The sequence below is a fragment of the Sitophilus oryzae genome, unplaced genomic scaffold, assembly GCF_002938485.1.
Source record: "Sitophilus oryzae breed Bouriz unplaced genomic scaffold, Soryzae_2.0 scaffold_467_pilon_pilon, whole genome shotgun sequence".
In the NCBI taxonomy this organism is placed as follows: Eukaryota; Metazoa; Arthropoda; class Insecta; order Coleoptera; family Curculionidae; genus Sitophilus; species Sitophilus oryzae.
In genome coordinates this window covers 2,212,386-2,240,361 of record NW_022147048.1, presented here as the reverse complement: position 1 = coordinate 2,240,361, position 27,976 = coordinate 2,212,386, and the positions used below count along the sequence as shown (strand labels likewise).

The following is a 27,976-nucleotide window of genomic DNA, read 5'->3' as shown; positions in this document are numbered from 1 at the left end:
ACAGGATGGGTCAAATTCGACGCTTTTAAATGGAAACTTTCTGTAGGAGACAAAAACTAATATCGGTGTCTGGAGCTCAATTTTTGTCAAAAACATGATGGTGAAAACCGCATATCGATATCTGTTTCGGAGTTACGGGGTGTTTTTCAAAAATGTGCATTTTTAATAAATCGCTGTAACTTTTTTGCTATGGAAAATTTTGTATTTTTATGAAAACATTTCCAAAGCACCTTTTTACGTAGAATTTAATGGTTTAAGTATATATTTTTTTAAATTAATAATTTAAGAATTATCAACAGAAAATATTTTTTATATGGGACACCCTGTATAATTTTAATTTATTGAAAAGAATTTAAAAACTCGATTCCTCTTCGATATATAGAGTAGATAAAAATTCGCCCGCTTTAAATAAGTAGGCTTTGAACGGCACCGGCTGTAATGCAAAAAAATTCTAGCTGTGAGCATCAATTAAAACGAAAATGATATTTGCTATGAAAGATGCAGAATTTTATAACAATTTAAAATATATTTAACCAACATCAACACATTTAAACTATATCTAATAACAATAAAAATAAACAGCAAACCAAGACATGACATTTTGCTACAGGTTTTCGACATATCGACCGTCTTCTGTTATGGACAGACGGGGCAGTTTTTGAACATTTCTCGCGGAATTCATTAACTCAGTGGGGGTGAAAGATACCCTCTCATAACTGCTAAGTATTTCTAATTCTTGTCTAGATTATACGGAAGAATAAGGAACCTTTATTCTTCCGCAAATATATCCATAGGATTAGATCCATGGGCACTAAGTCAGGCGGCCTCGACGGCCAACGGCTGGGATGTTGGTTAGCTATTCAATTATTCTTGAAATTGGCTATAAAAATTTGCTGATAACTTCAGCGTTCAGAGGCGGTGCCTCGTCTTGCTGAAAAAATATGTTTTCGAGTTCCATTAAGGGCATGTCATCAATAAGGGGTCCAAAGCCTACTAGTTAAAAGTGGCGAACTTTTAAAAATTCTGTATTTCGAAGGGGATTATAACAAAATATCAAGTGTGCTATAATTTTGGAAAGGTAATTTTAAATTATTTTCAGTTAATTAAAAATATAGAGGGTGTCCCAAATAAAAAATCAATTTTTCTGTTGTTAACTCTTAAATTATTAATTTAAAAAAAAATATACTCAAACCATTAAATTCTACGTAAAAAGGTGCTTTGGAAATGTTTTCATAGAAATACAAAATTTTCCATAGCAAAAAAGTTACAGCGATTTATTAAAAATGCACATTTTTTAACATCATGTTTTTGATGAAAATTTAGCTCCAGACACCGATATTAGTTTTCGTCTATTTCCTATAGAAAAAGGTGTTTTCACCAAGTTTTTACCCTGTATAAGGTGTTAATAATCTATTCTATTCTAGCCTGCACATTTAAATATCTTTAAATATCTCAAAAACCAAAGATTTTAAACATATTTAACTCTTATGATAAATGCCTTTTTTAGGCCCAAGAATCCAAAAATGAACTAAAATACCGGGCATTCCATAAGAAAAAATATAACTTTGGTATGGATCTTAGTTGTGAAACACCCTGTATATTTCAAAATAATTTTAAAATGTGCACATCGCCTTCTCATATATACTCATAAAATATTTTGTTTCTTCATCTTTCCGTTTTCGTATAATCAACCGAGGTGAATGAGGTACCCTGTATAATAGAATGGTTTATCTGTTATAATTCTAATCAAAGCTTGATCATAAAACTTTTTGATCGCATTGTACATTTCATTCTACAGGGTGGTCTCGGGAAATTTCGTCAATATATTTTGCCGATAAAAGAAAAAAGAAGTAAAGAAGTTTGTATAAATTTATGTCCAAAATGCTTCGTTTCGGGAATAGATGGTGTAGAAGTTTCATTTTTATTTATTTTTTCATTATTTGGATGGAAACTGATGTCTGACGGTTCTTTTTTGCATGGGAAATCGCACTTCGATCTTAGTATGACTCCTGCTTGTAGGGGGCACCACCTACATGTTTTTAACTGTTTTTATATGTAATAACTTTTCGTCCGTACCTGTATTACGAGAGAAAAAAATACATTTTCCCAATTTTTACGTAAAAAAGGTCTCCATGTAATAATCGCTATTCAATCTCAACCGTTCCCAGGATATTTGAAATCGAAATAATCAATACATGGCCCAAAGACATTATAAAGATAGACCGAACATCTCATTCATAAATACTCGTTGGTAGTGTATCAAACATTCCAATGTGTCAAACAAGGACAGAAGAGACAGAGAAGTCTAAAATTTCCGACCCCGGCAACTAGGCGCATTTGGATTGTTCTAATGGCCAGTGGCGTATCGTTTTTTGGAACGAATTTAATTGGTAAAGTAAAAGTAAAGTAATTAGTAAAATTTTTTCTCCATATTAATATACTACATTTTAACACTTTTTCGTTAGATGAGTTTTGTTATAAAGTCTAATATAATAATATAATTAATATCCCACATATACTTATGTTGAAACGTTAGTAGGTAGTTTTCGAAAATCGCTCCAACGTCGATATTCAATTTAAACTTTCAGTTACTTCTATATAAACTTTCAGTTACTTTTGGATATTTACAGGGTGACTCAGGCTTCCAAAACAGTACTATATTAGGTCTGTGGTTGGTGACTTTTCTTTCAATATTTTTTTAGAATATGGAGGCAATAGTAAAGCACATTTTAGACATTTTTGTAATCATAGGTGGCCGGAACATATTTTCAAACTAAAGTTGTAGATTTGCCATTAAATTTTCATTCCAGAAATACCTAGGGTTGCCACCTGCCCTTTTTTGAAAAGGACAGTCCTTTTTTGGAATAACTTGTCCTTTTGACTTTTTTTGACTTAAAAAGTCATTTTTATTTACGTATTTTCCCTGAGAAAATTACCTACAGCAAACAGAAATATTATTTTCGTCTGGCTTATAATAAAGTTTCAAATGCAACGTTTATATTCAAATTTGTTATGATCTACAACAGTTAGGTAGTAATTGAGACGAATTATATTTCAATTACCGGCTACTACGTTCTTGTTTTAATAGATCAAAATTCAACAAATATAATTAAAAATTATTTTAATTGTGAGGGGCACCCTTGTAGGACGCCTATGTACGATTACGGCGGAAACAATACCTACCTGTGAAAAGACAAATTCCGGTAATTTGAGCTTATTTTTCCACACATTTGACACTGTCCTACCATATTGAAAATTCGCAGATTCAAAAGTACGTTAAACAAAAACAAAAACTACTGAAAAACACTGAAAAGTTCACTTCGGACTTGATTCCGACTTCAAACACACCGTAAGCTAAACGTAGTACGCTATAACGGACCAAGGGCCGTCGCAAGGGGTGGTGGGACGGACGGCTCATTTCATTCTGGAAGACTAGCAGCGACGTTGCCAATAGTTCTAGACGTTTCAGCATATTAAACAGTAAACACGTCCTTTAATAGTAACGCATATATCCTCTGGTTAATAACCATATTATTACGCATGCTTCTTTAAAAATAAACTATTAATTTAATTAAGAAATTGAGATTTATTGATATCCGGTGAAGGTTTTAAAGTCACCTTTTCTGCAAATCAAACTAAGTAGATAGGCGCAAATTTGAGATGTGGCAATGTCGCGTTCTCTATCTCAGTTGGTTTTTACAGTACGTAGTCAACCTCCGATTGTTTGACCGGGTTAAAATGCTTAATGTGATATCTGTTCTTACTAAATCTATGACATGGCCTCATTGACAAAAAAAAATTGTTTGCGCACCATGTCCGCAGGGCCACTGCCGGCTGAGATCACACCTACAGAGGATGGGACTGGTGGAAGACGCCGAATGCCGACTCTGTATGGAAGATGACGAAACAATGAAGCACGTTATGTGTACCTGCCTCGCTGGGGGCAGGACCAGGTTTGAGGTGTTTGGCAAACCCACGCTAGACCTATCAGACCTAGAAGACAAATCACCCTCGAACATAACGGCCTATGTTAAAAGGCTGGGTCTTGAGGGTGAATTTTAATGCTCTTTTTCTATTAAAGAGCTTGTAGAAACTGAGCAACAATAGGCCCTCGCGGCCTCAGTGGAGGGTCCCACTCTTAGTAAAATACAATACAATACAAATACAATACCATGTGCGCATATTTGCAGTAAAACTTCTTACTTCCGTTTGTCTGTCTGCCCGTCTGAGGACTCCATTCGGGTACCTCTATCCACGTGCCTAGTTTGGTTCCAATCGACCCATAATTAAGGAAAATGCTGATGAACGAAACGTCAAGGGTGTCACCCTGTAGCTCATCTTCAATTATGCCGAAGTCGACCCATATTTTTCTCCAATATCAAATCATTAGTCCCATCCTGATGAAGATGTAAACGAAACGACGTATCCAACTTTGCAGGGTCGGACACATAGCCTACCCACCAAATTTGGCCGCGATCGGACGACATCAGCTTTTGACGTTTCTTACGTCAAAACTAACTGTCACAGTGACACGTGTCATACACAGTCAAGTTGGCCTTGGTTTAAGCTTACTTACTTAATTACCGCAAAATAAAAACACTAAAGCTTGTCGCCCACTTGTCCGGCACAGCACGGACCGTAGCTGCTCGTCGCCTGCAGGCGACGGAGAGCTTGGTCGCCCACTTTGCCGCAGGAAACCGGCAAGCCGTCACGTCGCGGTCGTATGTTGCGTAAAGATCTTTTGTTTTAGTTTACATGTAGCAGTGACAGAGTCACTATGTGTGAAAGCAGCAGTTCTGATGAAGAAGTTATTGAAGCGGCCGCATTTTGGCAGAAGAAGAAGAAAAATAAATAGAAGATAAAGAGAAAAATGTGGGTCCACCCCATTAATCAAAAGCGGACTGAACGCGGAGAGTCCCATCATTTATTTAACGATTTAATTTCCTAATTTTTTTTCTTAGGACTGCTTTCTCGGACTTAACAATAACAACTGCCAAAATAATTGCAAAACATATATGCGATCGAAAGGCTTCCATAAGTTAATGCAGGCCAGCGCCGGCCGGCCGGCTCCGCGTACAGTTGACCGGCCTGTCCCGGCACGGACCGTCGTTTGACGGGGAGAGTCGGAGAGCTGGAATCTGTTCCGTCGACGGACTCGCCGTTCCAGCCGTGACGAGCTAATGTGCGGTAGTCTATTCACGTGTCATGCACAGTCAAGTTGGCCTTGGTTTAAGCTTACTTACTTAATTACCGCAAAATAAAAACACTAAATCACCACAATACACCAAAACACTTTTACTTTTACACTGGACGCGCGTTTCGCTAACCATGTTAGCATCATCAGCAGATGATTATAAATTAAAGTACAATTTACAAGTTGAGTGTTTATATACTCGCCCAGTGGGCACCGAGTGGGCGTGGCAAAATCTAGCCAACCGAGTCAGAGCCCACTGAGCGTAACAGTTAGATTTCCGCCACTAGAGTAGTAGGAACAAAGAACTTGAAGGAATTGGACCGTTGTCTCTGTTCATACTATCTTTACATTTATTAATTCTGATGCTTTCATATGCATCTAATTGCCTGTAATTTGAGACTTGTTTAATTAATTTTAAATTATTAAGATCTGTACAATGTTCTTTATCAACAATATGTTCGGCAACGCAAGATTTATCCGGTCTACCATATCTTATCTGAGCTAAATGTTCTTTAAATCTAGTTAATATTGATCTTCTAGTTTGCCCAATATATTTCTGATTACAATCTTTACAAGAATTTTTTTTGGAATCTTTGGATTACCTAATAATTGTTGTAATTTATTATTAGCACTATACACAAGTTTATAATTGACATTCTTAAAAATTCCTTTTAGACCACGGGATAACTCTCTATCAAACGGTATCGAAAAATCTTTAGACGTATCTTTCTCCACCTGAAGTCGAATTTTCAGAAATCATTAACCTATACCTACGTTTTCTAATTAATTTATCAACTAGTGAAGGAGAATATCCATTACACTCAGCTACATTCCTAATGTAATCTCTTTCTATTTCATATCTTTCGTTGGAAAGTGGGAAACTAAGTAATCTATGAAGTAAGAAATTTAAACTAGCCATTTTATGTTCAACACTATGATGTGATTCATTAGGAATATATCTGCGTGTGGTCGTATTTTTCCTATATATATCAAATTCCACGCAATTATTAGTATTTCTAATAACTAATACATCTAGAAATAAATTTACTAGAAAATAAATTACTTACTTACGTTCAAGCTATCGACATACCAAATTGCATTTAAATCGGACGATTTGTTGATTTGATTCATTGATGTTGGGGTTCTCGATGGGGTTGTGTAGTGCACGAAAGTCGTCAAAATATCATGAAAAGATGGGGCTCTTTGAGTCCCATCTTTTCATGATATTCATGACATTCTCAAAACAGTTAAAAACTATGTTGGTGGCGCCTTTGACAAGTAGTAGTCATACAGAAATCGAAATTGAATTTCTCGTATCAAAAAACACCCAAACACCAATTTTCATTCAAATATCTGCGTTAGTTCAGAAATTATTTGGATAAAAAACAAAATAAAAATAAAACTTCTACACTCTATATCTCCAAAACGAAGCATTTCAGTGCGCAAATTTGTACGAACTTTTTTACTTATTTTTTCCAAATACAATTTGGTCCACCCTGTATGATAAACTTAAGTGTAATAATTTAACTAACTTCGATAGCAAATAGTTAACAGTCGACTGATTCAAGTTGTATATCTGACAATTAAAATAATAATTTGTTTTACATTTTGGTATATTTTTAAAATAAATAACATAAGTAACATCTTTTTTTTTATTCTAATCATGTTTCATCACTATACAGGGTTGTTCACCACATACGACACGGAGTATTGTAGCTAAACGATGAGATTTTTACAAATTGTAAGTTTTGGGTTCGATGAAGGACTATTAGAGGTACAATTTAAAAATAATTTTACAAGATACAGAGTGTCCCAAATAAGTAAAAAATATCAAAGTTGTATTTTTTTAAATGGAACACCCTGTATATTATTACATTTTTAGTTTCTACGATTAAAATAAGGGTAAATTTGATTAAGATTTATTATACTTAAACCTTACCGTTTTTGAAATATTTTCAATTTTGTGAAATTGCAGTAAAAATTTTAAGGCTGCATTTCTCCAAGGGTATCAAAGTTTTTAATACTAAATATTTACTGAAGTTTATTTACTGATCAGTTATTGTGTTGCAATAATAAAAATAATACTACCTTATACAGGTAAAAATTTATTTTAAATAATTATTAGCTTCAAACGGCAATAACTTGTTTAATTTAAATGGAACACCCTGTATATTTTACGAGAATCAGATGCACAATTTAATTGTCTATCAAATTATATTATACCATTTTTTACCTATCTCTTTAAGTTTCCGTAGAAAATGCATTTTCTTGTAATTTAGAACTTATTTATCAATATACCCATGGACTATTGACATTTTAGATTATTTTTAAAGATGTCCCAAATTTTTAAAGAGTACAGATACTAATATTGTCGATATAATTCGTTTATTTCATTAAAAAATAAAAAAAAACTGTTTAAATATTTGTTAAAGAGGATCAATTAATATGATTCCAGTATTCAAACTACATTAACTGACTGCGTTGATTAATAATAATTGCTCCAAATACTAAAAAACTGAATTTTGTATGGGCATTAGACAGTGTGATAAAAAGTAACACCTTAAATGATATTTCATTTTTTAATAAATGCTTATTTATAACAACAAAGACTTTAATTTGATAACTTATTATTATATTGATTTCTGACTCAAAAATCCACATTTATTTGTAATAATTTATTAACGAACACAATTAAGTATGTCATTAATTAGTATATGGGCGGAAATAATGGTGTTATATTTAATTAATGGTATACTCTTTTATAAAGATTTAAATAGTTTTCTTTTTGCATGTTAATGGGCTAATAATATCATCGTTTTTGCTAAAACGATAATATTACTAGTCTGTACATTTTGTACATTTGTTGCTTTAAAAACAATCTAAAATGTCAATATTCCATGGATATATTGATAAATGCGGTCTAAATTATAAGAAAATGCATTTTCTACAAAAACTTGAAGGGATAGGTAAAAAATGGTATAATACAATTTGATAGACAATTTAATTGTGCATCTGATTCTCCCAAAAATATACAGGGCATTCCATTTAAATTAAAGAAGTTATTGCCGTTTGAAGCTAATAATTATTTAAAATAAATTTTTAGATACTCTGTATAAGGTAGTATTATTTTTATTATTGCAACACAATAACTGATCAATAAATAAACTTCATTAAATATTTAGTATTAAAAACACTGATACCCTTGGAGATATGAAGCCTTAAAATTTATACTGCAATTTCACAAAATTGAAAATATTTCAAAAACGGTAAGGTTTGGTTTGGTTTGAGTACAAGTTTGGCCCTATAACATAGGATACAACATTTTTATGAACAGTGCTTTCCATAAAATCAATAAAATGAAAAATATACGAAATACTATACATGTACTGATTTCTGTCGAAAATCGACAACTGTGAAGCTATGATCCCTTCCCCGACACAAACTGTACATTGTGAGACAGGAAATTGTAGAGAGAAACAAGCCCTATAACATAGGATACAACATTTTAATGAACAGTGCTTTCCATAAAATGAATAAAATGAAAAATAAATAGATGAGATCAATGTGTTGCCGACAGATTGCCCTAGACTTGTTTATTCGGTGCGGCCAACGCAAAAAAGACGCTAAGCAAACTTTATCCTATGATGTATGTTTAAGTTTTTGTTTATTAACAAGAAAGCGTATCGGTTTTTTGTTACAAAGTACTGATTGCCAGGCCAAAACTGTTACTATAATATAAATCCAAAACGTCGGAAGATCTAATCGGTAGGCCAAGTCCATAGGCCGGGTCTACAGGCCGGACATTCTGGTTTGGGGCCTATTGGATAGTCTTGAGTCTTATCTTTGGTCTTGCAATTTGCAATTTTAGATTAAGCTTGGAATTATGGACGTAGAAGTATTCCATACTTGCGGAATTCAATTTACTGCAATTTATTTACAGTTGAAGCCCAATATACCATAGAAGCCATAGAAGAACAAAAGACTATAACCTGACCATCTGACTATAACCTGCTATAACCTTTAAAATTTAATAAAACATCTCACGTTTCCAGATATTTTGTTATTAAAGGTTCTGAACCAGCTAAAACCATACAATTGTGTTAAATAATAAAAAATGAAACGCGTACAAGGAGGATTTGCTCCCAGAGATGTAGGGGAAGAGAAGAAAAAGTCAAGAGAGGCTGTTCTAGCAAATCTATTTATTTTTGCTACATTTATTGGAGTAATTAGATCTCGTAAGTTATTCGATTTATCTATTTCCATATTAAGCAATAAATTCGACTGGTGTAAGTTTACTTAACGTCTGTTTTTATTTTTAGTTCCCATACTGCTCCGGAATACTGCTTAATATCTGTCCATAAACATAAGAACGTGAATATCCCTTTGTGATAATCGTTTCTACCAAATAGGCTTAAACTTTTGTACAATTTACATACTATATGGACTGAAACTTAACTGGATAGTAATTGAATAAAGTAATCAGATGACTTTTAACAGAGCTTTTAATACGTAAATAATCCTACAGCAACTTAAGGATCTACTACGTTAAAACAAACCTAAAATTAAACTATTAATTAGTGCTCGATTGTCTAATGAGATGAATACGTATGTTTTGAGAGTATGTATCGAGATAAATACGTATGGTTATTATTGATAAAATAATAGTTGTATAGATATTGAAATATAATTTGATCAAAGGATTTGATGATGCTCCTACCATAAAAGTTTTGCATTTTTTCTGAGCAATTTTTAAATACATAATGTTATACCTTTAAATTTGAATTTATGTTTGTAAAAATGAAATAAGTTGAGATGTTAAAATTATAGCTACATCAGAGGCAACATCGACAGGATATTTAAAAAAAATGGGGTAAATAAATATTTGCGTCATTCGCACTGCCTAAAACAAAGACCTTACAGTTTATCTGTTCATAATTTCTATTTTCACTATTAAGGGAAATGCAAATCGAAGTTAATATTAAGGAGTAATAAGTTAAAACAAATTAAACAGATATTTCTAGAATTCAAAATTACTAGAATTAATGATGAAAAAATAAAAAATATCCCATAATTTCCTTACAAAAATCAAAACTTCAACAAATTTAATTCGGGTATTTCCGCCGATTCGGGTGTCACGTCATTTATGACGACGGACATACGTCACAGCGTTCCTTCCGGGGTTATTCGACCAATAAGAACCGACGACTTTATCACGTGCACAATATGGACCAATAAGAAACACAAAGGATTTTATTAGACAGAAATTTCTGACAGGCGTAGAAAAAGTTCCATCAAACAGCCGCCATTTTGCCTGTTTGAGGTCGCGTTCAATTTTACACGAAATCGTGTCGTGTACTAATTGTCTGTTGTTAAAAGCAACCTTTTTGGATAAAAATAGTATTGTAAATGTGTATTGTGTAATAATTTGACTCTAGTTTGTGAAGAGTTGTTCCCAAATTGTGATTATTCTCGTTATTTGTTTCGAGATCGTTGTGCTAGGAGATGATGATAGGCAATCGCGAAGTGTAGTCGGCCGCCGGACTAGTCGGAGTTCATGATGGCCGATGGTTGACTTTGGTTTGATTAATATGTGCCTTGTGAGATGCATCGACTATCGAACACTCGCTACATCGACTATTTCGCACCGTTTCCTCAGATTACTGTCGAAAAAATAATGTTTTTATACTTAATTTTTAAGTAAACCAAGTGAAGTTAAATTGGTCAGCCGCAGTTCTGAGCCAGAGCTTCGGCTTTGGCTTGTAAAGTAAGAGACTGCTCGACACCGATATGGCCGATCATCTTGTGGATGGGCCGCCGAATGCCAAAAGGCCGAAATTAGACCCTTTTCCAGGACCATCGGATACATCGGGTAAGTTCAATTTCGTTGTGTGTTTATTTTGCGACGAGCATGTCCTGGTTGAACGCGGGAGAGGCGTTTCTGTAGTTTGACAAGCAAAAACATTTCACCAACAAAAATCTATAAACAGCTGTTTTGATCTAGAAATGTAGGTCTTTTATGCATAATATTTTCTTAAACAAATTGGTAATGCCTTTAACCAAGCTTTTTATTCAATAACAGAACCTGCGTATCTGTAAAACTGTAAATATTTATTACTTTGTAAACATTTTTGCTGTGATAGCCTAACAAAAGAAACAGCAATTTACAGAATACTGTTTATAAATTTAAGAACAAAGTCATATTTTATTAATTGGACTAGGTAATCTAAAGTAAATTTATATAAATTTTATTTATTCATTAATTGATCATTAATGAAAAATATTTAAGCCATGTTTAGCATCACCATCGTATACCCTTTAATCTAGCCACCTTACACGGCACCTGTTAATGTAATATGTCAGGTGCGATGACTTTGAAGTCAAATTTTTTAAGTAAGTTATATTTTATAATTACAAAAATAGTGTTTATATCGAAAGCATAAATTGGAGGTTAGATTACAATAATCTATTTTTATTATGTGGGTCCCAGGTGCTCATAGGAATTAAAACATCTCTTTGTAACTTATAAGTAAGTTATATTTTAAACCAAAAACATATATTTAATATACCAACCTTTGTTGAATTTCGTTGGTTTAATTCATAATATTTCATTAATGCAAAATTATCAAATGTCACATAGTATTTATGTGAAAATTAAAAAGTTTTAATTGGAATATATCTTTAAAACCTGTACTATACTTAACTAGCTTTCAACAACTATGGGTTGGGATCCATTCAATCAGATCAAGGTGGTGGTGTGTTCAATCCTAGGAACCAGTGGAATTTTGGCCAAACTCAAAGTAAATACTGTCTATATTAAATCTAACCCTAGCAATATAAAATTACTAACACAACTTAAAGAAATAAATCTACAATTATGTAAAAGAAACTTATTTAACTAACTTTTAAAGTAAACTGAATTAAATGATTATTACATGGCTTTATATACTAACATTTTCAATCTCTGAATGGCACCTATAACTATTCAGTTTTTATTTTCGCTCATAGAATATAATTGTTTTATCAATAAGAAAAGCTTTTATAATTTATACAAATGTACAAACGTTTCTCAGCAATATAATTTCAATTAGGTTATTTTATTTTGGTGATGGGAATTAATCCAATTTTATAGAAAGTTTTTAGCGGGTTGAATGTAATAATGTTATCCATAGATGTGCTCTCCAACGTTGATATGATGGTCTTGGAAAACGACCTACCCGATGAACTAATATCCTCTTCATCATGGGGTCTTCCAGGAGATGGCATGAATAATGCCAAACCACCTGCCCAAGGACCCGGTCCGGGTGGTATGCAAAACGGTATTGAGAATACCGATTCAAACAATTTAAGGCAAATGCAGATCAGTCACATGTTGCAACAGGTAATTAGTACATAAATATAGAGCGAAATTAAGGAAAGTTGGCGTGCACGTCATTAAAGACATCAAAACTATTACCAAATTAAATTTGTAATAAATAAAAATTTGTTTAAAACATTTTCCTTTTTTTTATTACCTCTGTATCCTGGTTAAAAAAAGACAGCAGGCGTTGGTAGCTCCAGCAAATATTGCCTTTTTGTTTCTTTGCAAATCTGATATTTGTCATTTTCAATATTTTAATTAATTTTTCCTAATCTGACTTTTGTTATTTTTGTTTTTTTTTGTTTTATTTGACAAATTTGAAATTAAATCTGCATTTTTTTTTTAATTAAAACTGCTATTTTTATTGCAACAAAATACTAAAACCACTAAATAGTCGGAATCAGCAACTTGTCTCTAAGTCTAGAAACTAATGTTAATCAATTAGAACTTTACATTTTTCAGTTGTCATTCAGAAAACTTGCTAATAGGTGTCTTTATTTAATTAGAATTTTTTTGTGCATTAGTAATAACTAAAGTAATATTGTAGATATAAAAAATATTTCTATATGTATAGTGTCTAAAATTGAAGTTAAAAACCAGTGACAAAATTACGAATTTTATTAAACATTTGTGAAAAAAGTTAAAAAAAAGTACCCATCAAATATTTTGATGATGTGCAGACTGACTATTATTGATTTTTCTATATCTATATCGGGTGATGATCAAAAGTGGCTCACCTCACCAAAAAAAATTGTATTTTTAAGTTCAATCTTCCATGGCTGTGTTAAAAATACTAAGTTTAAATCAAGGAGCCCTGGAAAAATAGATTTCATTATCTAATGTTTTTAGTGTCTTTTCCAGACCAATTAAAAGATGCCCAAATCATATTTTTAGAATTTTTTTAGGAGATTTGGAAGAAAAAAATTAATAGTTTAGTACCACACACTTTGTATTCCAGTAAATTGTCGTTTAAAATGCTATTTTTTTTAATTGGGAACGTCAAAAGTTGGCATATGATATGTCATTCTATTCAGAATGACATTTTCTTTCAAATTAAGCAAAAAAAACATGGAGGTTGTCCTTTAAAAATCAAAAGTAATTTCCGGTGAAACAGGAAGTGACCAAAAACAATTGAATACGTCAATCAATCCTAATTTATCTCATACTAGTTGAAGCCTGGCGCATCCGCCACGACATCAGGAAAAAAATACTTTTTTTTTTAATTAAATAACAGAAAAAAATAAAAAACAAAAATTCCGGCGACGACAGTTTTTAAAGTAAAAAAAGCAACTTTCTAGAGCAAGTCGTTACTTCAGTAGAGACGACACAGATAAACATTAGCATTTTATATAGTATGTAGATACTAGTGTTGCACAAGAGTCTTGAAAAAGTCTTGCAAGACCAAGACTCTTGCAAGAAATTCAAGACAAGACTTTCATAATTTCCTGTCTTGAATTTCAAGACAAGACAAGACTTTAATATGCAAGAAATTTCAAGAGTCTTGCAAGATTTCTTGAAAGTTAGAAATGATACATTTTTTTAAGTGATAATTAGGTCTTTGCGCAAGTTATGCCGGGTTTATACAACATTTACATAGTCGTAATCAGAATCATAGTCATAATCATAAAGTTAAACTATCCACTTCTTATAAACCTGTTGACATCTACCATGAACTTAGCCTTTAATTATGTTACCCAACTTCACTGATATAAAAATTATGATTATGAAAATGTTCTATAAACGCACATTAAAATTGCGTTGTGATTATGACGATGATTAAGACTGTGATTATGATTACGACTTATGCAAATGTATAAACCCGGCATTAATATTGACCAGTGTTCATTCTTTTTCTATCATAGCCAGTGTTTTAGAGTTGACAATGAAATAAAATAAAGTCGAGGCAACAAACCGTATATTGGTAATTGGTATTATACACAAAAAATTATATTGGTATAATGGTATAAAAAAAAACTAACGGTAGTTGAAACTAATGGTGGGTTCGTGGAGCACACTATTTGCGCTATTTGGTACTACTTTTCATGCACGAAATTGCTCCGCAAACAAAAAGTAGTATCAAATAGCGCAAATAGTACACTCTAGCATGACCTTTCCGTCAGGGTTCGGAAGTAGTTAATTAAGACGTAATTTACCTGATTAACTACGTGTAGTTTTTCTTCATAAACTACGTCTTTTCCCGTTCATTAACTACATGAAAACTACGTTAATAAACTATGTATTGATATTATGAATAATTTTCCTTTTTATGAGGTGTAATAGAGATAATATGATGTAAATATTATATTTAAAGCCATATTTCTTCTGTTTTCTTAAATACATTATGTGTATAAATAGTTTTTTATGCGTAAAAAGTGTTTTTTTTTTCTGCGTAAATAAGGGGTTTTTAACAGAAACAAATAGTTTTTTACGGTGTAACCAATAGTTTTTTACACGTAACAAATATTTTTCTTGGGTAAAAGAGTTTTTTACTAGAAACAATAAGTTTTTAACGCGTAAAAATTAGTTTTTTACGTGTAACAATTAGTTTTTTACACGTAAAAATATTTTTTTGCGTAAGAAACAATAAGTACAAACGTAAGAAACAACAAACTTACAAACGTAAGAAACAATAAGTTTAGACGCGTAAAAAAATAGTATTTTACGTGTAACAAATAGATTTTTACACGTAACAAACAGATCTATATGCGTAAAAAATAGTTTTCTACCAGTAACAAATAGTTTTATACGCGTAAAAATAGTTTTTTACGTCTAACAGTTTTATTCGCGTAAAATAATAAAAATAGTTTTTTACGTGTAACAAATGTTTTGTACAAGTAATAATTTGATTCACTTTTACAAAATTTGTATTAAAATATCAATATTTTTGATAAACACTTGGACTACTCACAAATACACGTCGCGTCACTACGTTTTCTAAGCCGTTAACACGTTTCGTTACAACGAGCTCGTGTGTCAGAACCGTCTCACTAGCTCGTATGTCACGGCCTTGAATTTTTACTCCCAGCGCGCGTAAAGAAGTTTCACCCCAAAATGTTTCATAAATCATGTCCTAAAATTGCATTAGCAACTATAAATATTTACTATTCTATTATATAATTATTTATTATATATAATTATAACAAGTACTAACCACAACACTACAACATAAAAAAACTATACACATATAAATTAAAATTCGTAAAATAAATTGCAAATAATAATTATTATTTTTACACACACCAATGGCACTAGCAGTAGATTGTGTTTGTCTCCGAATATATGCCCCGGCCCGTCCACAATTCAATCCCAGCATCTTTTATCTTCGTCTCTTCAACGCTAACGGCGCCGATCTCGCCTATCTCTTTCTCACAGGATTGATTGTTGGACGGGCCGGGAATCCACGAGCTTGCGACGTTACTAATTGACATCTTGATAGAAACTGCAGACCTGCCGCGTCTTTTGCGTGTTGTTAATGGGCACAAATCGAAAAAAGCGCTTAAAACGGTAAAATCGCAAAAAGCGCTTGACGCAAAACGCTAAAAACGCTTTCTGTGTGGCCGTGGGCTTAGGTACGAAATAATAACCCAAAACCCATAAATCGAACTTAACCTAACTTATTCTTATTCAGCTTTTATTTGGTAATGGCTCCTGTTTCGTCAAACGGGCGAGTTGACGTAGTACGTTTGCGGTCCGTTAAGATTTTTTTGCTAAAATTTGCATCGTTGTTCATTTTTCCGTAATATATTTTGTATAGGACACTTTCTATGAAATAAAATATAGATATATTATTACCTTTTTGTTAGAATGTAAAATTTTTCAAGACAAGAAATTTCAAGAGTCTTGCAAGACAAGACAAGACCTAGCCATTCAAGAAATCTGCAAGACAAGACTTTGAAAATTTCTTGTCTTGAATTTCAAGACAAGACAAGAAATTGAGAGAGATTTTCAAGACAAGAATTCTTGTCTTGCGCAACACTAGTAGATACTAACATACCATATTTTGTTTCTATATCTGAAAAAGTAAAAAAGTTATAGGGGTGAGCTACTGTTGAGAAACAGCCCGTATATAGTGATTTTCATGATATTACCGAAATATTTATTTTCTTCCCTTTAGAGTAACAAAGGACTTAGCAATGCTTTGTTGGCGGGAGGTCAGTTAGGTAGCAAGAGTCCGAATTTACAATCTCCGCCCAACGTTTCGGTGGCAAAAAGTGGGCCCGTCGATCAAATGAATCTGGGTAGCTTAGCTTCAAATATATCAAACAATTCTGGATTGCAATCCGTCGCTAACAATGGAAGTTCGGCTCAAGTAATGAGTTCAATTCAAGGTAGTAAGTGTTATGGTATACTGTCAAGTGCAATAGTATCAACGAATTTGTTTTGCGTAGGACTTAACAATTCAACCGGTGGAAATATGATTATGACAAACAGCAATATGAGCTCTATCAGTGGCATGGGCGGAGGAGGCTTAGTTGTCAGTAGCGGGGCTGTCGACAAAGCGCCCAATCTCATGTCAGGTCAGACACATCATTCGGGAGGACATGTACCTCAGGTAAGAGATTAGCTTTATTATTTTGTGTAGCAGTAATCATTTTACTTGAAATTTAATGAAACATAAACAAATACATTCTGCAAAAAAAAATTAATTTTTTAAAATGGTTAATTTATTTTTATGTTTTTACAAATTTCCATACCGTTCTAGAAAAGATTAAAAAAAACATGAAAATATGGTGTTTTTTTGAAATCGTAAAAATGAAAAGGCGTTTCTATGGCAATATAATTTAATTTTTGATTTCCTTCTTTGATAGATGGTTATTATTATAGTCTATAAAATGAATAACTTTGAATTTTGACCGTTATTTTTTACCAACATGGCAAATATAAAATCCCTCTATCAAAAAAGTGACTGATATTCTTTAAATTGAGTGCCTGAACGAATCAGATAGGTAACTCTTTTTACTTTCGTGAAATAGAAAAGGAAAATAATAAAACAAGTGACAGTTCTTCCTCTTCTTGCAAAAATCAAAACGAAATGTCAGACTTGTCAAAAGTAACATCTCATCAGCTTTTGACATTTCTAAATATTAGACCAATGCCGTCTCTAATGGAACAGCCACGGAGCGAGATTTATGACGTCACGCTAGTCAGATACTACGGATTAATAAATATGTTGTAGAATACATGGAAAACGTAATTATTCCTCGTATTTTTGGTTTGTATTTTAAAAATGATATAGTTTACATGAAATATACATAATATACAGTTAATAAATACAATATAATATATACCTATTTATAGTAATAAATACTTTGGCAAATAAACTATGAACCATACAAATGCAGCAAATGTTTTACAATATACAAATAATGAATAGTTGGTGCATAAGATAATGGGTAAAATGTAAAATATATTTTAAATTTTGGGGTTTGAAAATCGATCTAATTTAACAAAAAACATTCAATATCTACTAATAGTGTATTATTATTTGCAATCACAAAATTTATTTATATATTATAATGTTTACTGCAATTAATAAACTAATATAAACTTGTCAAAAAATGACCACATATTTTTTTAAATTATTATTCTTAACACAAAAACTATCTACATTGACTATGGAGTACGATTTCAGCCATATTGTAAAACATTTGCTGCATTTGTATGGTTTATAGTTTTATCTGCCAAAGTATTTATTACTATATATTATATAGGTATATATATTGTATTTATTAACTGTATATTATGTATATTTCATGTAAACTATATCATTTTTAAAATACAAACCAAAAATACGAGGAACTACAACATACTTATTAATCCGTAGTATCTAACTAGTGTGACGTCATAAATCTCGCTTTGAGGCTATTCTATTAGAGACGGCATTGCGTCAGCATGGCCGCAAGTTGATAACCTAATAAAATTAACACTAGAAAAACCCGCGGGAACTGTCAAATTCAAAGTTATTCGTTTTACAGACTATAATTTTGCTTAACGTCATATTTTTTGCTATTGTTAATGTACCTAAATTTCCTAACCTAACCTAACAATCACATTTCCAGAGCATTGAACTAAACAAATGTTGTGCTTTACATTTTAAAACAGCAAAAAATATAACGTAAATTAACATTCTAACAATAACAATCTGTCAAAGAATGAAAAAGAAATTATTATTACCATAGAATGCGTTTTGATTTTTAGAATCTTGTTTTTTGTTCTTTATTGATATTGTTTGTCTAATTTTTTTTATTTTGTCCAGATTTAGTATATATTCTATTTGTTTTTTTTTATTTTTTGCTACAAATGTGTTATCAAGAGGAATTTTATAACAATAAAGCGTTGATTGACTGATTGATTGAATCAGGAGACAAATTGTAGATTAGCTATTAATTTTGTATTTATTGACGAACAGGGTCTTCAAAATGGGCCGATGCTTAACCGATTGCCTCAAATACACCATAGAAATCCCGGTCCACACGGTCTTCACATAGGAGCCCGTCTCCAGAATCCGAATATTATCCTGCCTTCGCATCCGATCAATTCGGGAATGGCGGGGAATCCTCCCTATGCCTATTCGAACTCCAACGTTGGACAGAACGTGCAGCCTGGTAAGTCCCATCGAATCTTTTTGTCCTTGTCAAAAAAATACAATTATAACTATTAGAAAATCTACTAAACTTTTTTTGTCTAATTATAATTTCTCTTGACTGATGATAATCAAAGTCCAAAATGATATTACTCGCAAATTTCGAAGTACAGTTGGTGGGGAAAGTTAACTTGTTCCACTAATTGATGATTACTACCACTAATTTTGATCTTATAAATGCTTACATTGATATTAGAGGAACAAACAAAAAAAAATTATTTATCAAATTATAATTCTCAATTTTTTACTCAATATAATGTACCCAAGTAATAACGTCAAAGGCCTGCCCTCGCCAAAGGGTGTATTCCGTTGCTTACCTTGGTGATGGTTTTATGTTCCGTTTTTATCGGTTTCCTGAAAGTTTTCTTATTACGGAACACGGTTGTGATGTGCAGGTCGGAACGTGCCCGTGTTCCGGGAACGTTCCTCTAAGGTCGGGAAAGTGACTGAAATTCGGGAAAGTTGTATTTTGATGCGAGTTGGAATATTCCTCGGAACATTCCCCACTTTTCGGGAACTTTTCTTAAATTTAGGGAAAGTAATCAAAACATTGGAAAAGTTGTGAACAGGCCACGTCACAAATAAAAAGAAGAGAAACTAGGTTATAAACATAACCTAAATTTGTTTCTTTTATCGACTTCTGTTGCTTCTGTTGTTATTATTTTGTTGTTTCTTTTAACGTTATTATTATTAAATATATTTTGAAAGTTATATTTTCTTAACTTTATCACTCTTCTGCTTTGGGGAATATTTCCGGGAACCTTCCCGGAAAGTTTCCAATTTTTCATATCAATAAAAAAAAATTCCATTCCCATCACTATCCCGATTTGGGGAACGTTCCCAGGAACATTCCCTCAAAATAAGATTTCCGGAATGTCCCCATCTCTAAACACGGTTTCTGAAAAATTCCGTTATAACTGTCACCAACCTAACCAGTGCGCGAAGGCTGGTTTTTCTGGTTTTGTTTGTCAATCAATGTCATTTATGTGACAGAAACCAAGCAAATATTGGAAGTTTGAGTGAAATACTCATTTAATTTCTAAGAATTTGTAATAATATTTTGTATTTACATCCAAAAGCAATGGAGGTAGGCAGTAAAGGTAAATAAATTTCATTAACTAAATAGAATGGTTTTTTAGGACCATTTAAACTTATCATGCAGCCATTGTTTCTTAAAGTCAGGAACATTTAAAGAAAACATGAAAAACAAGACAACAAGTAATCGTGAATGTTTTGTAAGCTATAAAAATATAAATATTGATTAGATTTGTTTATTTATTATTGATCTGTTTTAATATTGGACCTGAAAATCTTCACTTGAGCTGTCTAACGAGTTTAACAGTTTATTAATAAAGTACTTTTCAATATTAAACTCCATTGAAAAGAAGAAGCAGAGAATAGGTACATTAAAAATGCATAAAAGATAAATTTTATAATAGACGTATTGAAATTTAGAAAACATTTGACGTTTCCAATATTTTATCAAACCGTTCCATATCAAACCGATATTTTTCATGAACCGCTCTTTACCGTAGTTTACCGGTCTGGTTCGCCTGGTTTTGCAACGGAATACAGCCAAAATGATCATCGATTGTCATTCCCAAGTCAATTAATAAATTAATAATAATTATAATGTGTCTTTTTAGTCGGCGTAGTAACTCCCCAACAGAAAATCAACATCCCCGGCACTAGTCCGCGGTTCGGCGGTCCGCCCTCTGGGCCCGTGGGTTCGATGGGCGGTCCCATGGGCGGCGAGGGCGGCATAGTGCAAACACAGCCGCCGGCGCCTTCTCCCGCGCAACCTCAATCGGGCGCCCCAAGCGTGTCTCAGCCCGGACCTCAACAGGCCACACAAAATCCTGCCAACCCGACCGGTCCCCCACCGGCCCCATCTACTGGTAAGTCAGTTCGTGTTTCTAAGTTCAGACATTCTTTTACGTTGTGTCTAGGTGCACGTTAACGTGTACCCTATTATAATATTTGGGTACACGGAAAGACCAGAAATATTTCCGCACTAAGTAATGCCTAGCTATCAGATTTGCAAATAGGTATCTCTTTACTTAATGTAACTTAGTAATATCTGAATTATACAGCGGTAATTTAATCATATTGTAGTTTGCCATAAAGATATCTTGTTAAAATGATTTAGAAAATTACTTTTCTCTACAGATCCAGAAAAACGAAAATTAATTCAACAACAGTTAGTTCTACTACTTCACGCTCACAAGTGTCAAAGACGAGAATCAACCCAAGCAAACGGAGAGTCGTGGAATTGCACACTGCCACATTGTAAAACAATGAAAAACGTACTTAATCACATGACCACGTGTAACGCCGGAAAAACCTGTTCCGTAGCGCACTGTAGTTCGTCGAGACAAATAATTAGTCATTGGAAAAATTGCGTTAGACAAGACTGCCCCGTATGTTTGCCGCTGAAACAAGCTGATAGAAATAGGAACAACGCGGCGGCGGCCAATGCGCCTCAAAACGCGGCGCAACCTCCTCAAGTCAATACTTCCGAAGCTCAAATAAGACGCACCTACGACACCTTAGGTCTTTCTGCGAGCGCTGCCGGTCCTGCTCCTTCCGGAGTCCTGCCAACTGGTGCTCAACCCAGACCCAACCTTAGATTACCGGCGAACGCCAACCCGAACATGCGGCTGGACAGGTGCGCCACTGGAATTTTGAGAGGGATGCCTCCCGGACCTCAAAACGTCGCTCCTAATGTCAGTTTACCTCTCGGTAGCGATCCTACTTCAAATGTTATCGGTCAAAATCAAACACTCAATCAGCAAGCTGCCACGTTTCAACAGAACGTTAACAATGTTATGATAGGACTAGCCACTGGTGCCGAGGCCGCCAATCAAGGATTAGTCAGTCAATTACCCGGTGGTTTACAGCCTGGCCAGGTAACTGCCTCTCCGGTTACGGGAACGAAAGAATGGCATCAGTCGGTAACGGCGGATCTGCGCAATCATTTGGTGCATAAACTTGTTCAAGCAATTTTTCCAACGCCCGATCCTGAGGCCCTGTTGGATAAAAGGATGCACAATTTGGTCGCATACGCGCGAAAAGTTGAAGGTGACATGTACGAGATGGCGAATTCTCGCTCCGAATACTACCACCTTTTAGCGGAAAAAATTTACAAGATCCAGAAGGAGTTGGAGGAGAAAAGACAAAAGAGAAAAGAGCTGCAGATCGCACAGCAACGTCAGCACCAGCAACAACAGCAAGGGATCCGACCCAACTGTGCAATAAGGCCTGGAATTCCTTCCGCAATCGTTCAACCGCAACAAACTCTTCGCCCCAATTCGCCGCCTCTAGGCGCGAACAACATGGGCGGACTAGGAATGTTAAATCAACAAGGAAATCAGATGGTGTTTCCTGTGCAACAACAAGCCTCAACTCCACAACCATGTTCGCAACAACAACAGCAATCGAATGTGGTGGGTTTACCAGGTCCGAGTCCTACCACCTCGAATCCCGGTCTATCGCCATTCGGAAATCCACTCTCTCAAGGAAGCACAACTTCCACACCAACTCAATTCACCAATAACGGTCCTATCAGTTTACCTCAGGTTTCCCCAGCAGGCAATCAACAGAATCAGTTCGATTTGTTGAAGAGTAACCGGGTCACGCCCTCTCCGTCTAGTTTCGTTCAACAACACACTCCTCAACCCCAACCAAATACTCAAAGCAACATGAACACTCCCAGCCAACAAAACGGTAATAATAGATTAGGTAACAGCGAGGGTGGTGTGGCAACGCCGCACAATAATACCGGACCTAAATCAGTTAATTCCTCCAGAGGACCGTCTCCCGCACCTACTACTCCTATCCAGGCGTCTCCTAGTGCCGCGGCCAGTCTGGGCAAAGGTATGAGTTCGGCAGAACGAGCGGCGTTAAACGCGCCCAGGCAGTCGAACGTGTCGTCTCAAATGGCAGCCCTGATGGCCGCTTCGGAATGCAACGAAGACTCTCCCCCCGCGTCGGACGGTAACAAAGGAAAATTGGAACAAGTCAAAATGGAACCGATGGACGTTAAGCAGGAAATGGAGGACTCGTCTTCACAAGCCGAATGTTCGGGCGGCAAAAATATTAACAACGATATTAAGATGGAGATCAAGGAGGAAAAAGCGGAGCCCGCTGACGATTCGGAAGTGTCCGTGAAGGAGGAGAAGCCTGTTATTAAGGAGGAAGCTGGTGCTGAGGGTAGTGCTGATATTAAACCTTCGATTGATACAAGTTCCCAATCGACAAGCGGCGAAGGGGGTAAAAGAATAAAAGGTAAGTCGTATGTTGAGTGTTTTTCAAAAGTGGCTCGTTCCTCTAACTTTTTTATTTGTTTAGACTAAAAAAAAAGAATTGATTGACGTATTCAATTGTTTTGGTTTGGTCACTTTTTGCTTCACCGGAAATGACTACAACTTTTGATTTTTAAATGACACCATCTGTATGTTTTTACTTTGTCCGATAGAAAATGTCATTCTGAATAGAATGACATATGTCAACTTTTGACATTTTCAGTTAAAAAATAGTATTTTAAATTTCAATCTTGAGCAAATCACCACAATACACCAAAACACTTTTACTTTTACACTGGACGCGCGTTTCGCTAACCATGTTAGCATCATCAGCAGATGATTATAAACTAATGTACAATCTACAAGTTGAGCGTTTATATACTCGCTCAGTGGGCGTGGCAAAATCTAGCCAACCGAGTCAAAGCCCACTGAGCGTAACAGTTAGATTTCCGCTACTAGAGTAGTAGGAACAAAGAACTTGAAGGAATTGGACCGTTGTCTCTGTTCATACTATCTTTACATTTATTAATTCTGATGCTTTCATATGCATCTAATTGCTTGTAATTTGAGACTTGTTTAATTAATTTTAAATTATTAAGATCTATACAATGTTCTTTATCAACAATATGTTCGGCAACGCAAGATTTATCCGGTCTACCATATCTTATCTGAGCTAAATGTTCTTTAAATCTAGTTAATATTGATCTTCTAGTTTGCCCAACATATTTCTAATTACAATCTTTAAGAAATTTCATAAATACCCGACCTTCCCAGTGGAGGTGTTTTATCCTTTGGATTACCTAATAATTGTTGTAATTTATTATTAGTAATTTTAGTTTTTTATTATTAGTAATTTATAGTGCTAATAATAAATTACAATTATTAGGTAATCCAAAAGATAAAACACCTCCACTGGAAAGGTCGGGTATTTATGAAATTTCTTGTAAAGATTGTAATCAGAAATATGTTGGGCAAACTAGAAGATCAATATTAACTAGATTTAAGAACATTTAGCTCAGATAAGATATGGTAGACCGGATAAATCTTGCGTTGCCGAACATATTGTTGATAAAGAACATTGTATAGATCTTAATAATTTAAAATTAATTAAACAAGTCTCAAATTACAGGCAATTAGATGCATATGAAAGCATCAGAATTAATAAATGTAAAGATAGTATGAACAGAGACAACGGTCCAATTCCTTCAAGTTTTTTGTTCCTACTACTCTAGTGGCGGAAATCTAACTGTTACGCTCAGTGGGCTTTGATTAGGTTGGATAGATTTTGCCACGCCCACTCGCTGCCCACTGAGCGAGTATCTAAACGCTCAACTTGTAGATTGTACTTTAGTTTATAATCATCTGCTGATGATGCTAACATGGTTAGCGAAACGCGCGTCCAGTGTAAAAGTAAAAGTGTTTTGGTGTATTGTGGTGATTTAGTGTTTTATTTTGCTGTGTAACACCAAAGGTTCCAACTCTACAGTAATCTTGAGTGGCTTTGTTAAAACCGATTATTTTTAATCAAGGAATCTTTGAAAAATAGATTTGTTTGTCTAATATTTTTTGTCTCTTCCTGGTCTGTTAAAAGATGTCCATCCAGATCGTATTTTCATCACTATCAGAAATCAATTTTCTCAAATGGAACGAAGTAGCAAATTTGGTAACAGCATTATTTTACAAATGATTTGGTACCACATGCTTGGAATTTCGAGACAAATTGTCCTGTTTATCGTCGTGGTTCTCTATATTGAATTTTAAAATACTATATTGTTTAAGTGAAAATGTCAAAAGTTGACATATGTTATTTCATTCCGAATGTCATTTAGGCTCTCAAAATTGAATTTTAAAATACAATTTTATTTAAGCAAAAAACGTCAATAGTTGACATTCCGTTCAGAATCAAATATCATTATCAAATAAAATAAAAGAATACGGAATGTACCAAATAAGTATTAAAAGTTTTAGTCAGTTCCAATGAAACAGGAAGTGACCAAAACTAATTGAATACGCCAGTCACTCCCGATTTATGTCATACACTAGTATACCAAATCTCATCTTTTTTATCCGAAAAAGTAGAGTTATAGGGGTGAGTCACTTTAAAAAACCCCGGATGTTTTAAGTGTGTTTGATTCGATTTTTGATTGTCTGTTACAGTATTCAAGTCTGATGAACTAAGACAAAAGCTGATGCCTACTCTGGAAAAATTGTACAGGCAGGATCCTGAAAGCGTACCTTTCAGGCAACCTGTAGATATTCAGACGTTGGGTATTCCCGATTACTTCGATATTATTAAGAAACCGATGGACTTGTCAACTATTAAGAGAAAATTAGATATTGGCAAATATCAGGATCCTTGGGAGTATGTGGATGATGTATGGCTTATGTTCGATAATGCTTGGCTGTACAATAGAAAAACTAGTCGGGTGTATAGATATTGTACCAAGGTAACGTTTTAATTTATTTATTTGTTGTTGTTTTTTAGTTTCTATTATTATTTTTAGCTATCAGAGGTGTTCGAACATGAAATAGATCCTGTAATGCAATCGATGGGGTATTGTTGTGGTAGGAAGTATACCTTTAATCCTCAGGTTCTCTGTTGTTACGGTAAACAATTATGTACCATTCCGAGAGACGCAAAATACTACAGCTACCAAAACAAGTAAGAATATATGAAAAAAAAAATAATGCATATCTGATTTGTATTTGAATTTACAGTTTAAAAGCTTACGGCCTTGGTTCAGATCGGTACACCTTTTGTCAGAAGTGTTTTAATGACATTCAAGGAGACACTGTCACATTGGGCGACGATCCTACTCAGGCTCAAACGTAAGTTAAATTTTTATTTAAACAAATTATTAGATTTAAATATATATTTTATATATTTCATGTTTCACAATTTGCAATAATTATTGTTTACATACGTCAAATCAACAAAAATGATTTTAAAATATTTAATTAAGATACATAGTTTATTTTGAACATACATAAGAGATATTCGAACTACTATGACAGTCAGATTAAAAAGGGTGCGTCCAATTATTATGAGAGGGAATCATGATAGGGAGTAGAGTCACACTAAGCTCAAACCCACTAACGACCAGGTCGCAGCGACCCAAGGACTGTATACAGGGTGTTTCAAAACAAATGCGAAAAACTTCAGGGGGTGATTCCTTGTTCAAAATAAAGGGTAGTTTGCTTCATAAACGTTGGGTCAAAAGTCAACCATTAGGGAGATATCGCGGTACAAAGATGGCGGAAAAATAATGTTTTTATTTTTTATCTTGAAAACGAAAAGAGATAGACTAATAAAATTTTATGGAAGCATTACTGTTATGAAAACACACTTTCTGGTAATTTTTTCACTTTTTTAAAACGAGTGGAAGTGGTTGAAATAAACTACCCCTATCATTCTTGTTAACGAAATTTAAAGAAAAATCTTATCAAACACATGCAAATGCTTTAATTTGGATAGTTTAGTTTGTTTAGAAACTTTTTTATCTCTTGTGTTTTTTTGATAAAACTCACCGATTTGAAATTAAAAAATAAAATGTAAAGCATTACATGTCAGGACAAAAAACATTTTCTGATAAAGAATCTAGTGATAATAACGATAATAATAATCATCTAGATAATAACGTATTGCAGTAGAGTAATATCAAATAAAATAATATTAGGAACATCCTAAAAAGTAACAGCGGCCGACTAGATTTTTTCCTAAAAAAATTACAGCAGCCCACTAGATTCTTTATCAGAAAATGTTTTTTGTCCTGGCATGTAATGCTTTACATTTTATTTTTTAATTTCAAATCGGTAAGTTTATCAAAAAAATACAAGAGATAAAAAAGTTTCTAAACAAACTAAGCTATCCAAATTAATTTTTTTGCATGTGTTTGATAAGATTTTTCTTTAAATTTCGTTAACAAGAATGATAGGGGTAGTTTATTTCAACCCCTTCCACTCATTTTAAAAAAGTGAAAAAATTACCAGAAAGTGTGTTTTCATAACAGTAATGCTTCCATAAAATTTTATTAGTCTCTTTAAAATCTCTTTTCTTTAATCTCTTTTCGTTTTCAAGATAAAAAATAAAAACATTATTTTTCCGCCATTTTTGTACCGCGATATCTCCCTAATGGTTGACTTTTGACCCAACGTTTATGAAGGACTGTTCGATCGCGTCAAATCGCCGCTGTCGTAGTCGCCGTGGAATGCTACGTCACGCGCTGACCAGCGCTCCACAGTGCGGCGGATGGTTATTCTAGCGGGACAAAATCTCAAGAGCAATGTTTGGGACTTAAAATCTAAGAACGTAGCAAATGGTCTAATATACAGCAACTATATGGTTAAATTTATTTATTTATTAATAACTTAATTTATTAATAAATAAATACAAGATAATAAAACGATATGATATTATTCGTACATGATACACAAAAACCGTATTGTAAACTATTGCCAAATACATAAAATTATGATAT

General features: G+C 33.7%; 1 protein-coding gene across 7 annotated transcripts in view; it reads left to right on the top strand.

Moving 5' to 3' along the window:
* The first annotated feature begins 10,471 nt into the window (after positions 1-10,471).
* The window catches only part of LOC115886108 (CREB-binding protein), a 46,194-nt gene continuing 28,689 nt past the window's right edge, over positions 10,472-27,976 (top strand). For 3 of the 7 annotated variants that reach the window (XM_030905168.1, XM_030905167.1, XM_030905165.1), the window contains exons 1-11: positions 10,472-11,063; positions 11,899-11,991; positions 12,364-12,572; positions 16,666-16,882; positions 16,940-17,103; positions 18,961-19,156; positions 20,841-21,092; positions 21,364-23,481; positions 25,656-25,945; positions 26,003-26,160; positions 26,217-26,327. In XM_030905168.1, the coding sequence (XP_030761028.1) occupies positions 10,982-11,063; positions 11,899-11,991; positions 12,364-12,572; positions 16,666-16,882; positions 16,940-17,103; positions 18,961-19,156; positions 20,841-21,092; positions 21,364-23,481; positions 25,656-25,945; positions 26,003-26,160; positions 26,217-26,327 (3,890 nt within the window). In that variant the 5' untranslated portion in view covers positions 10,472-10,981. Of the gene's footprint in view, positions 11,064-11,585; positions 11,721-11,898; positions 11,992-12,363; positions 12,573-16,665; positions 16,883-16,939; positions 17,104-18,960; positions 19,157-20,840; positions 21,093-21,363; positions 23,482-25,655; positions 25,946-26,002; positions 26,161-26,216; positions 26,328-27,976 lie in introns of those variants that run through there. The other 4 variants (XM_030905172.1, XM_030905166.1, XM_030905171.1 and 1 more) reach the window with 4 other exon arrangements.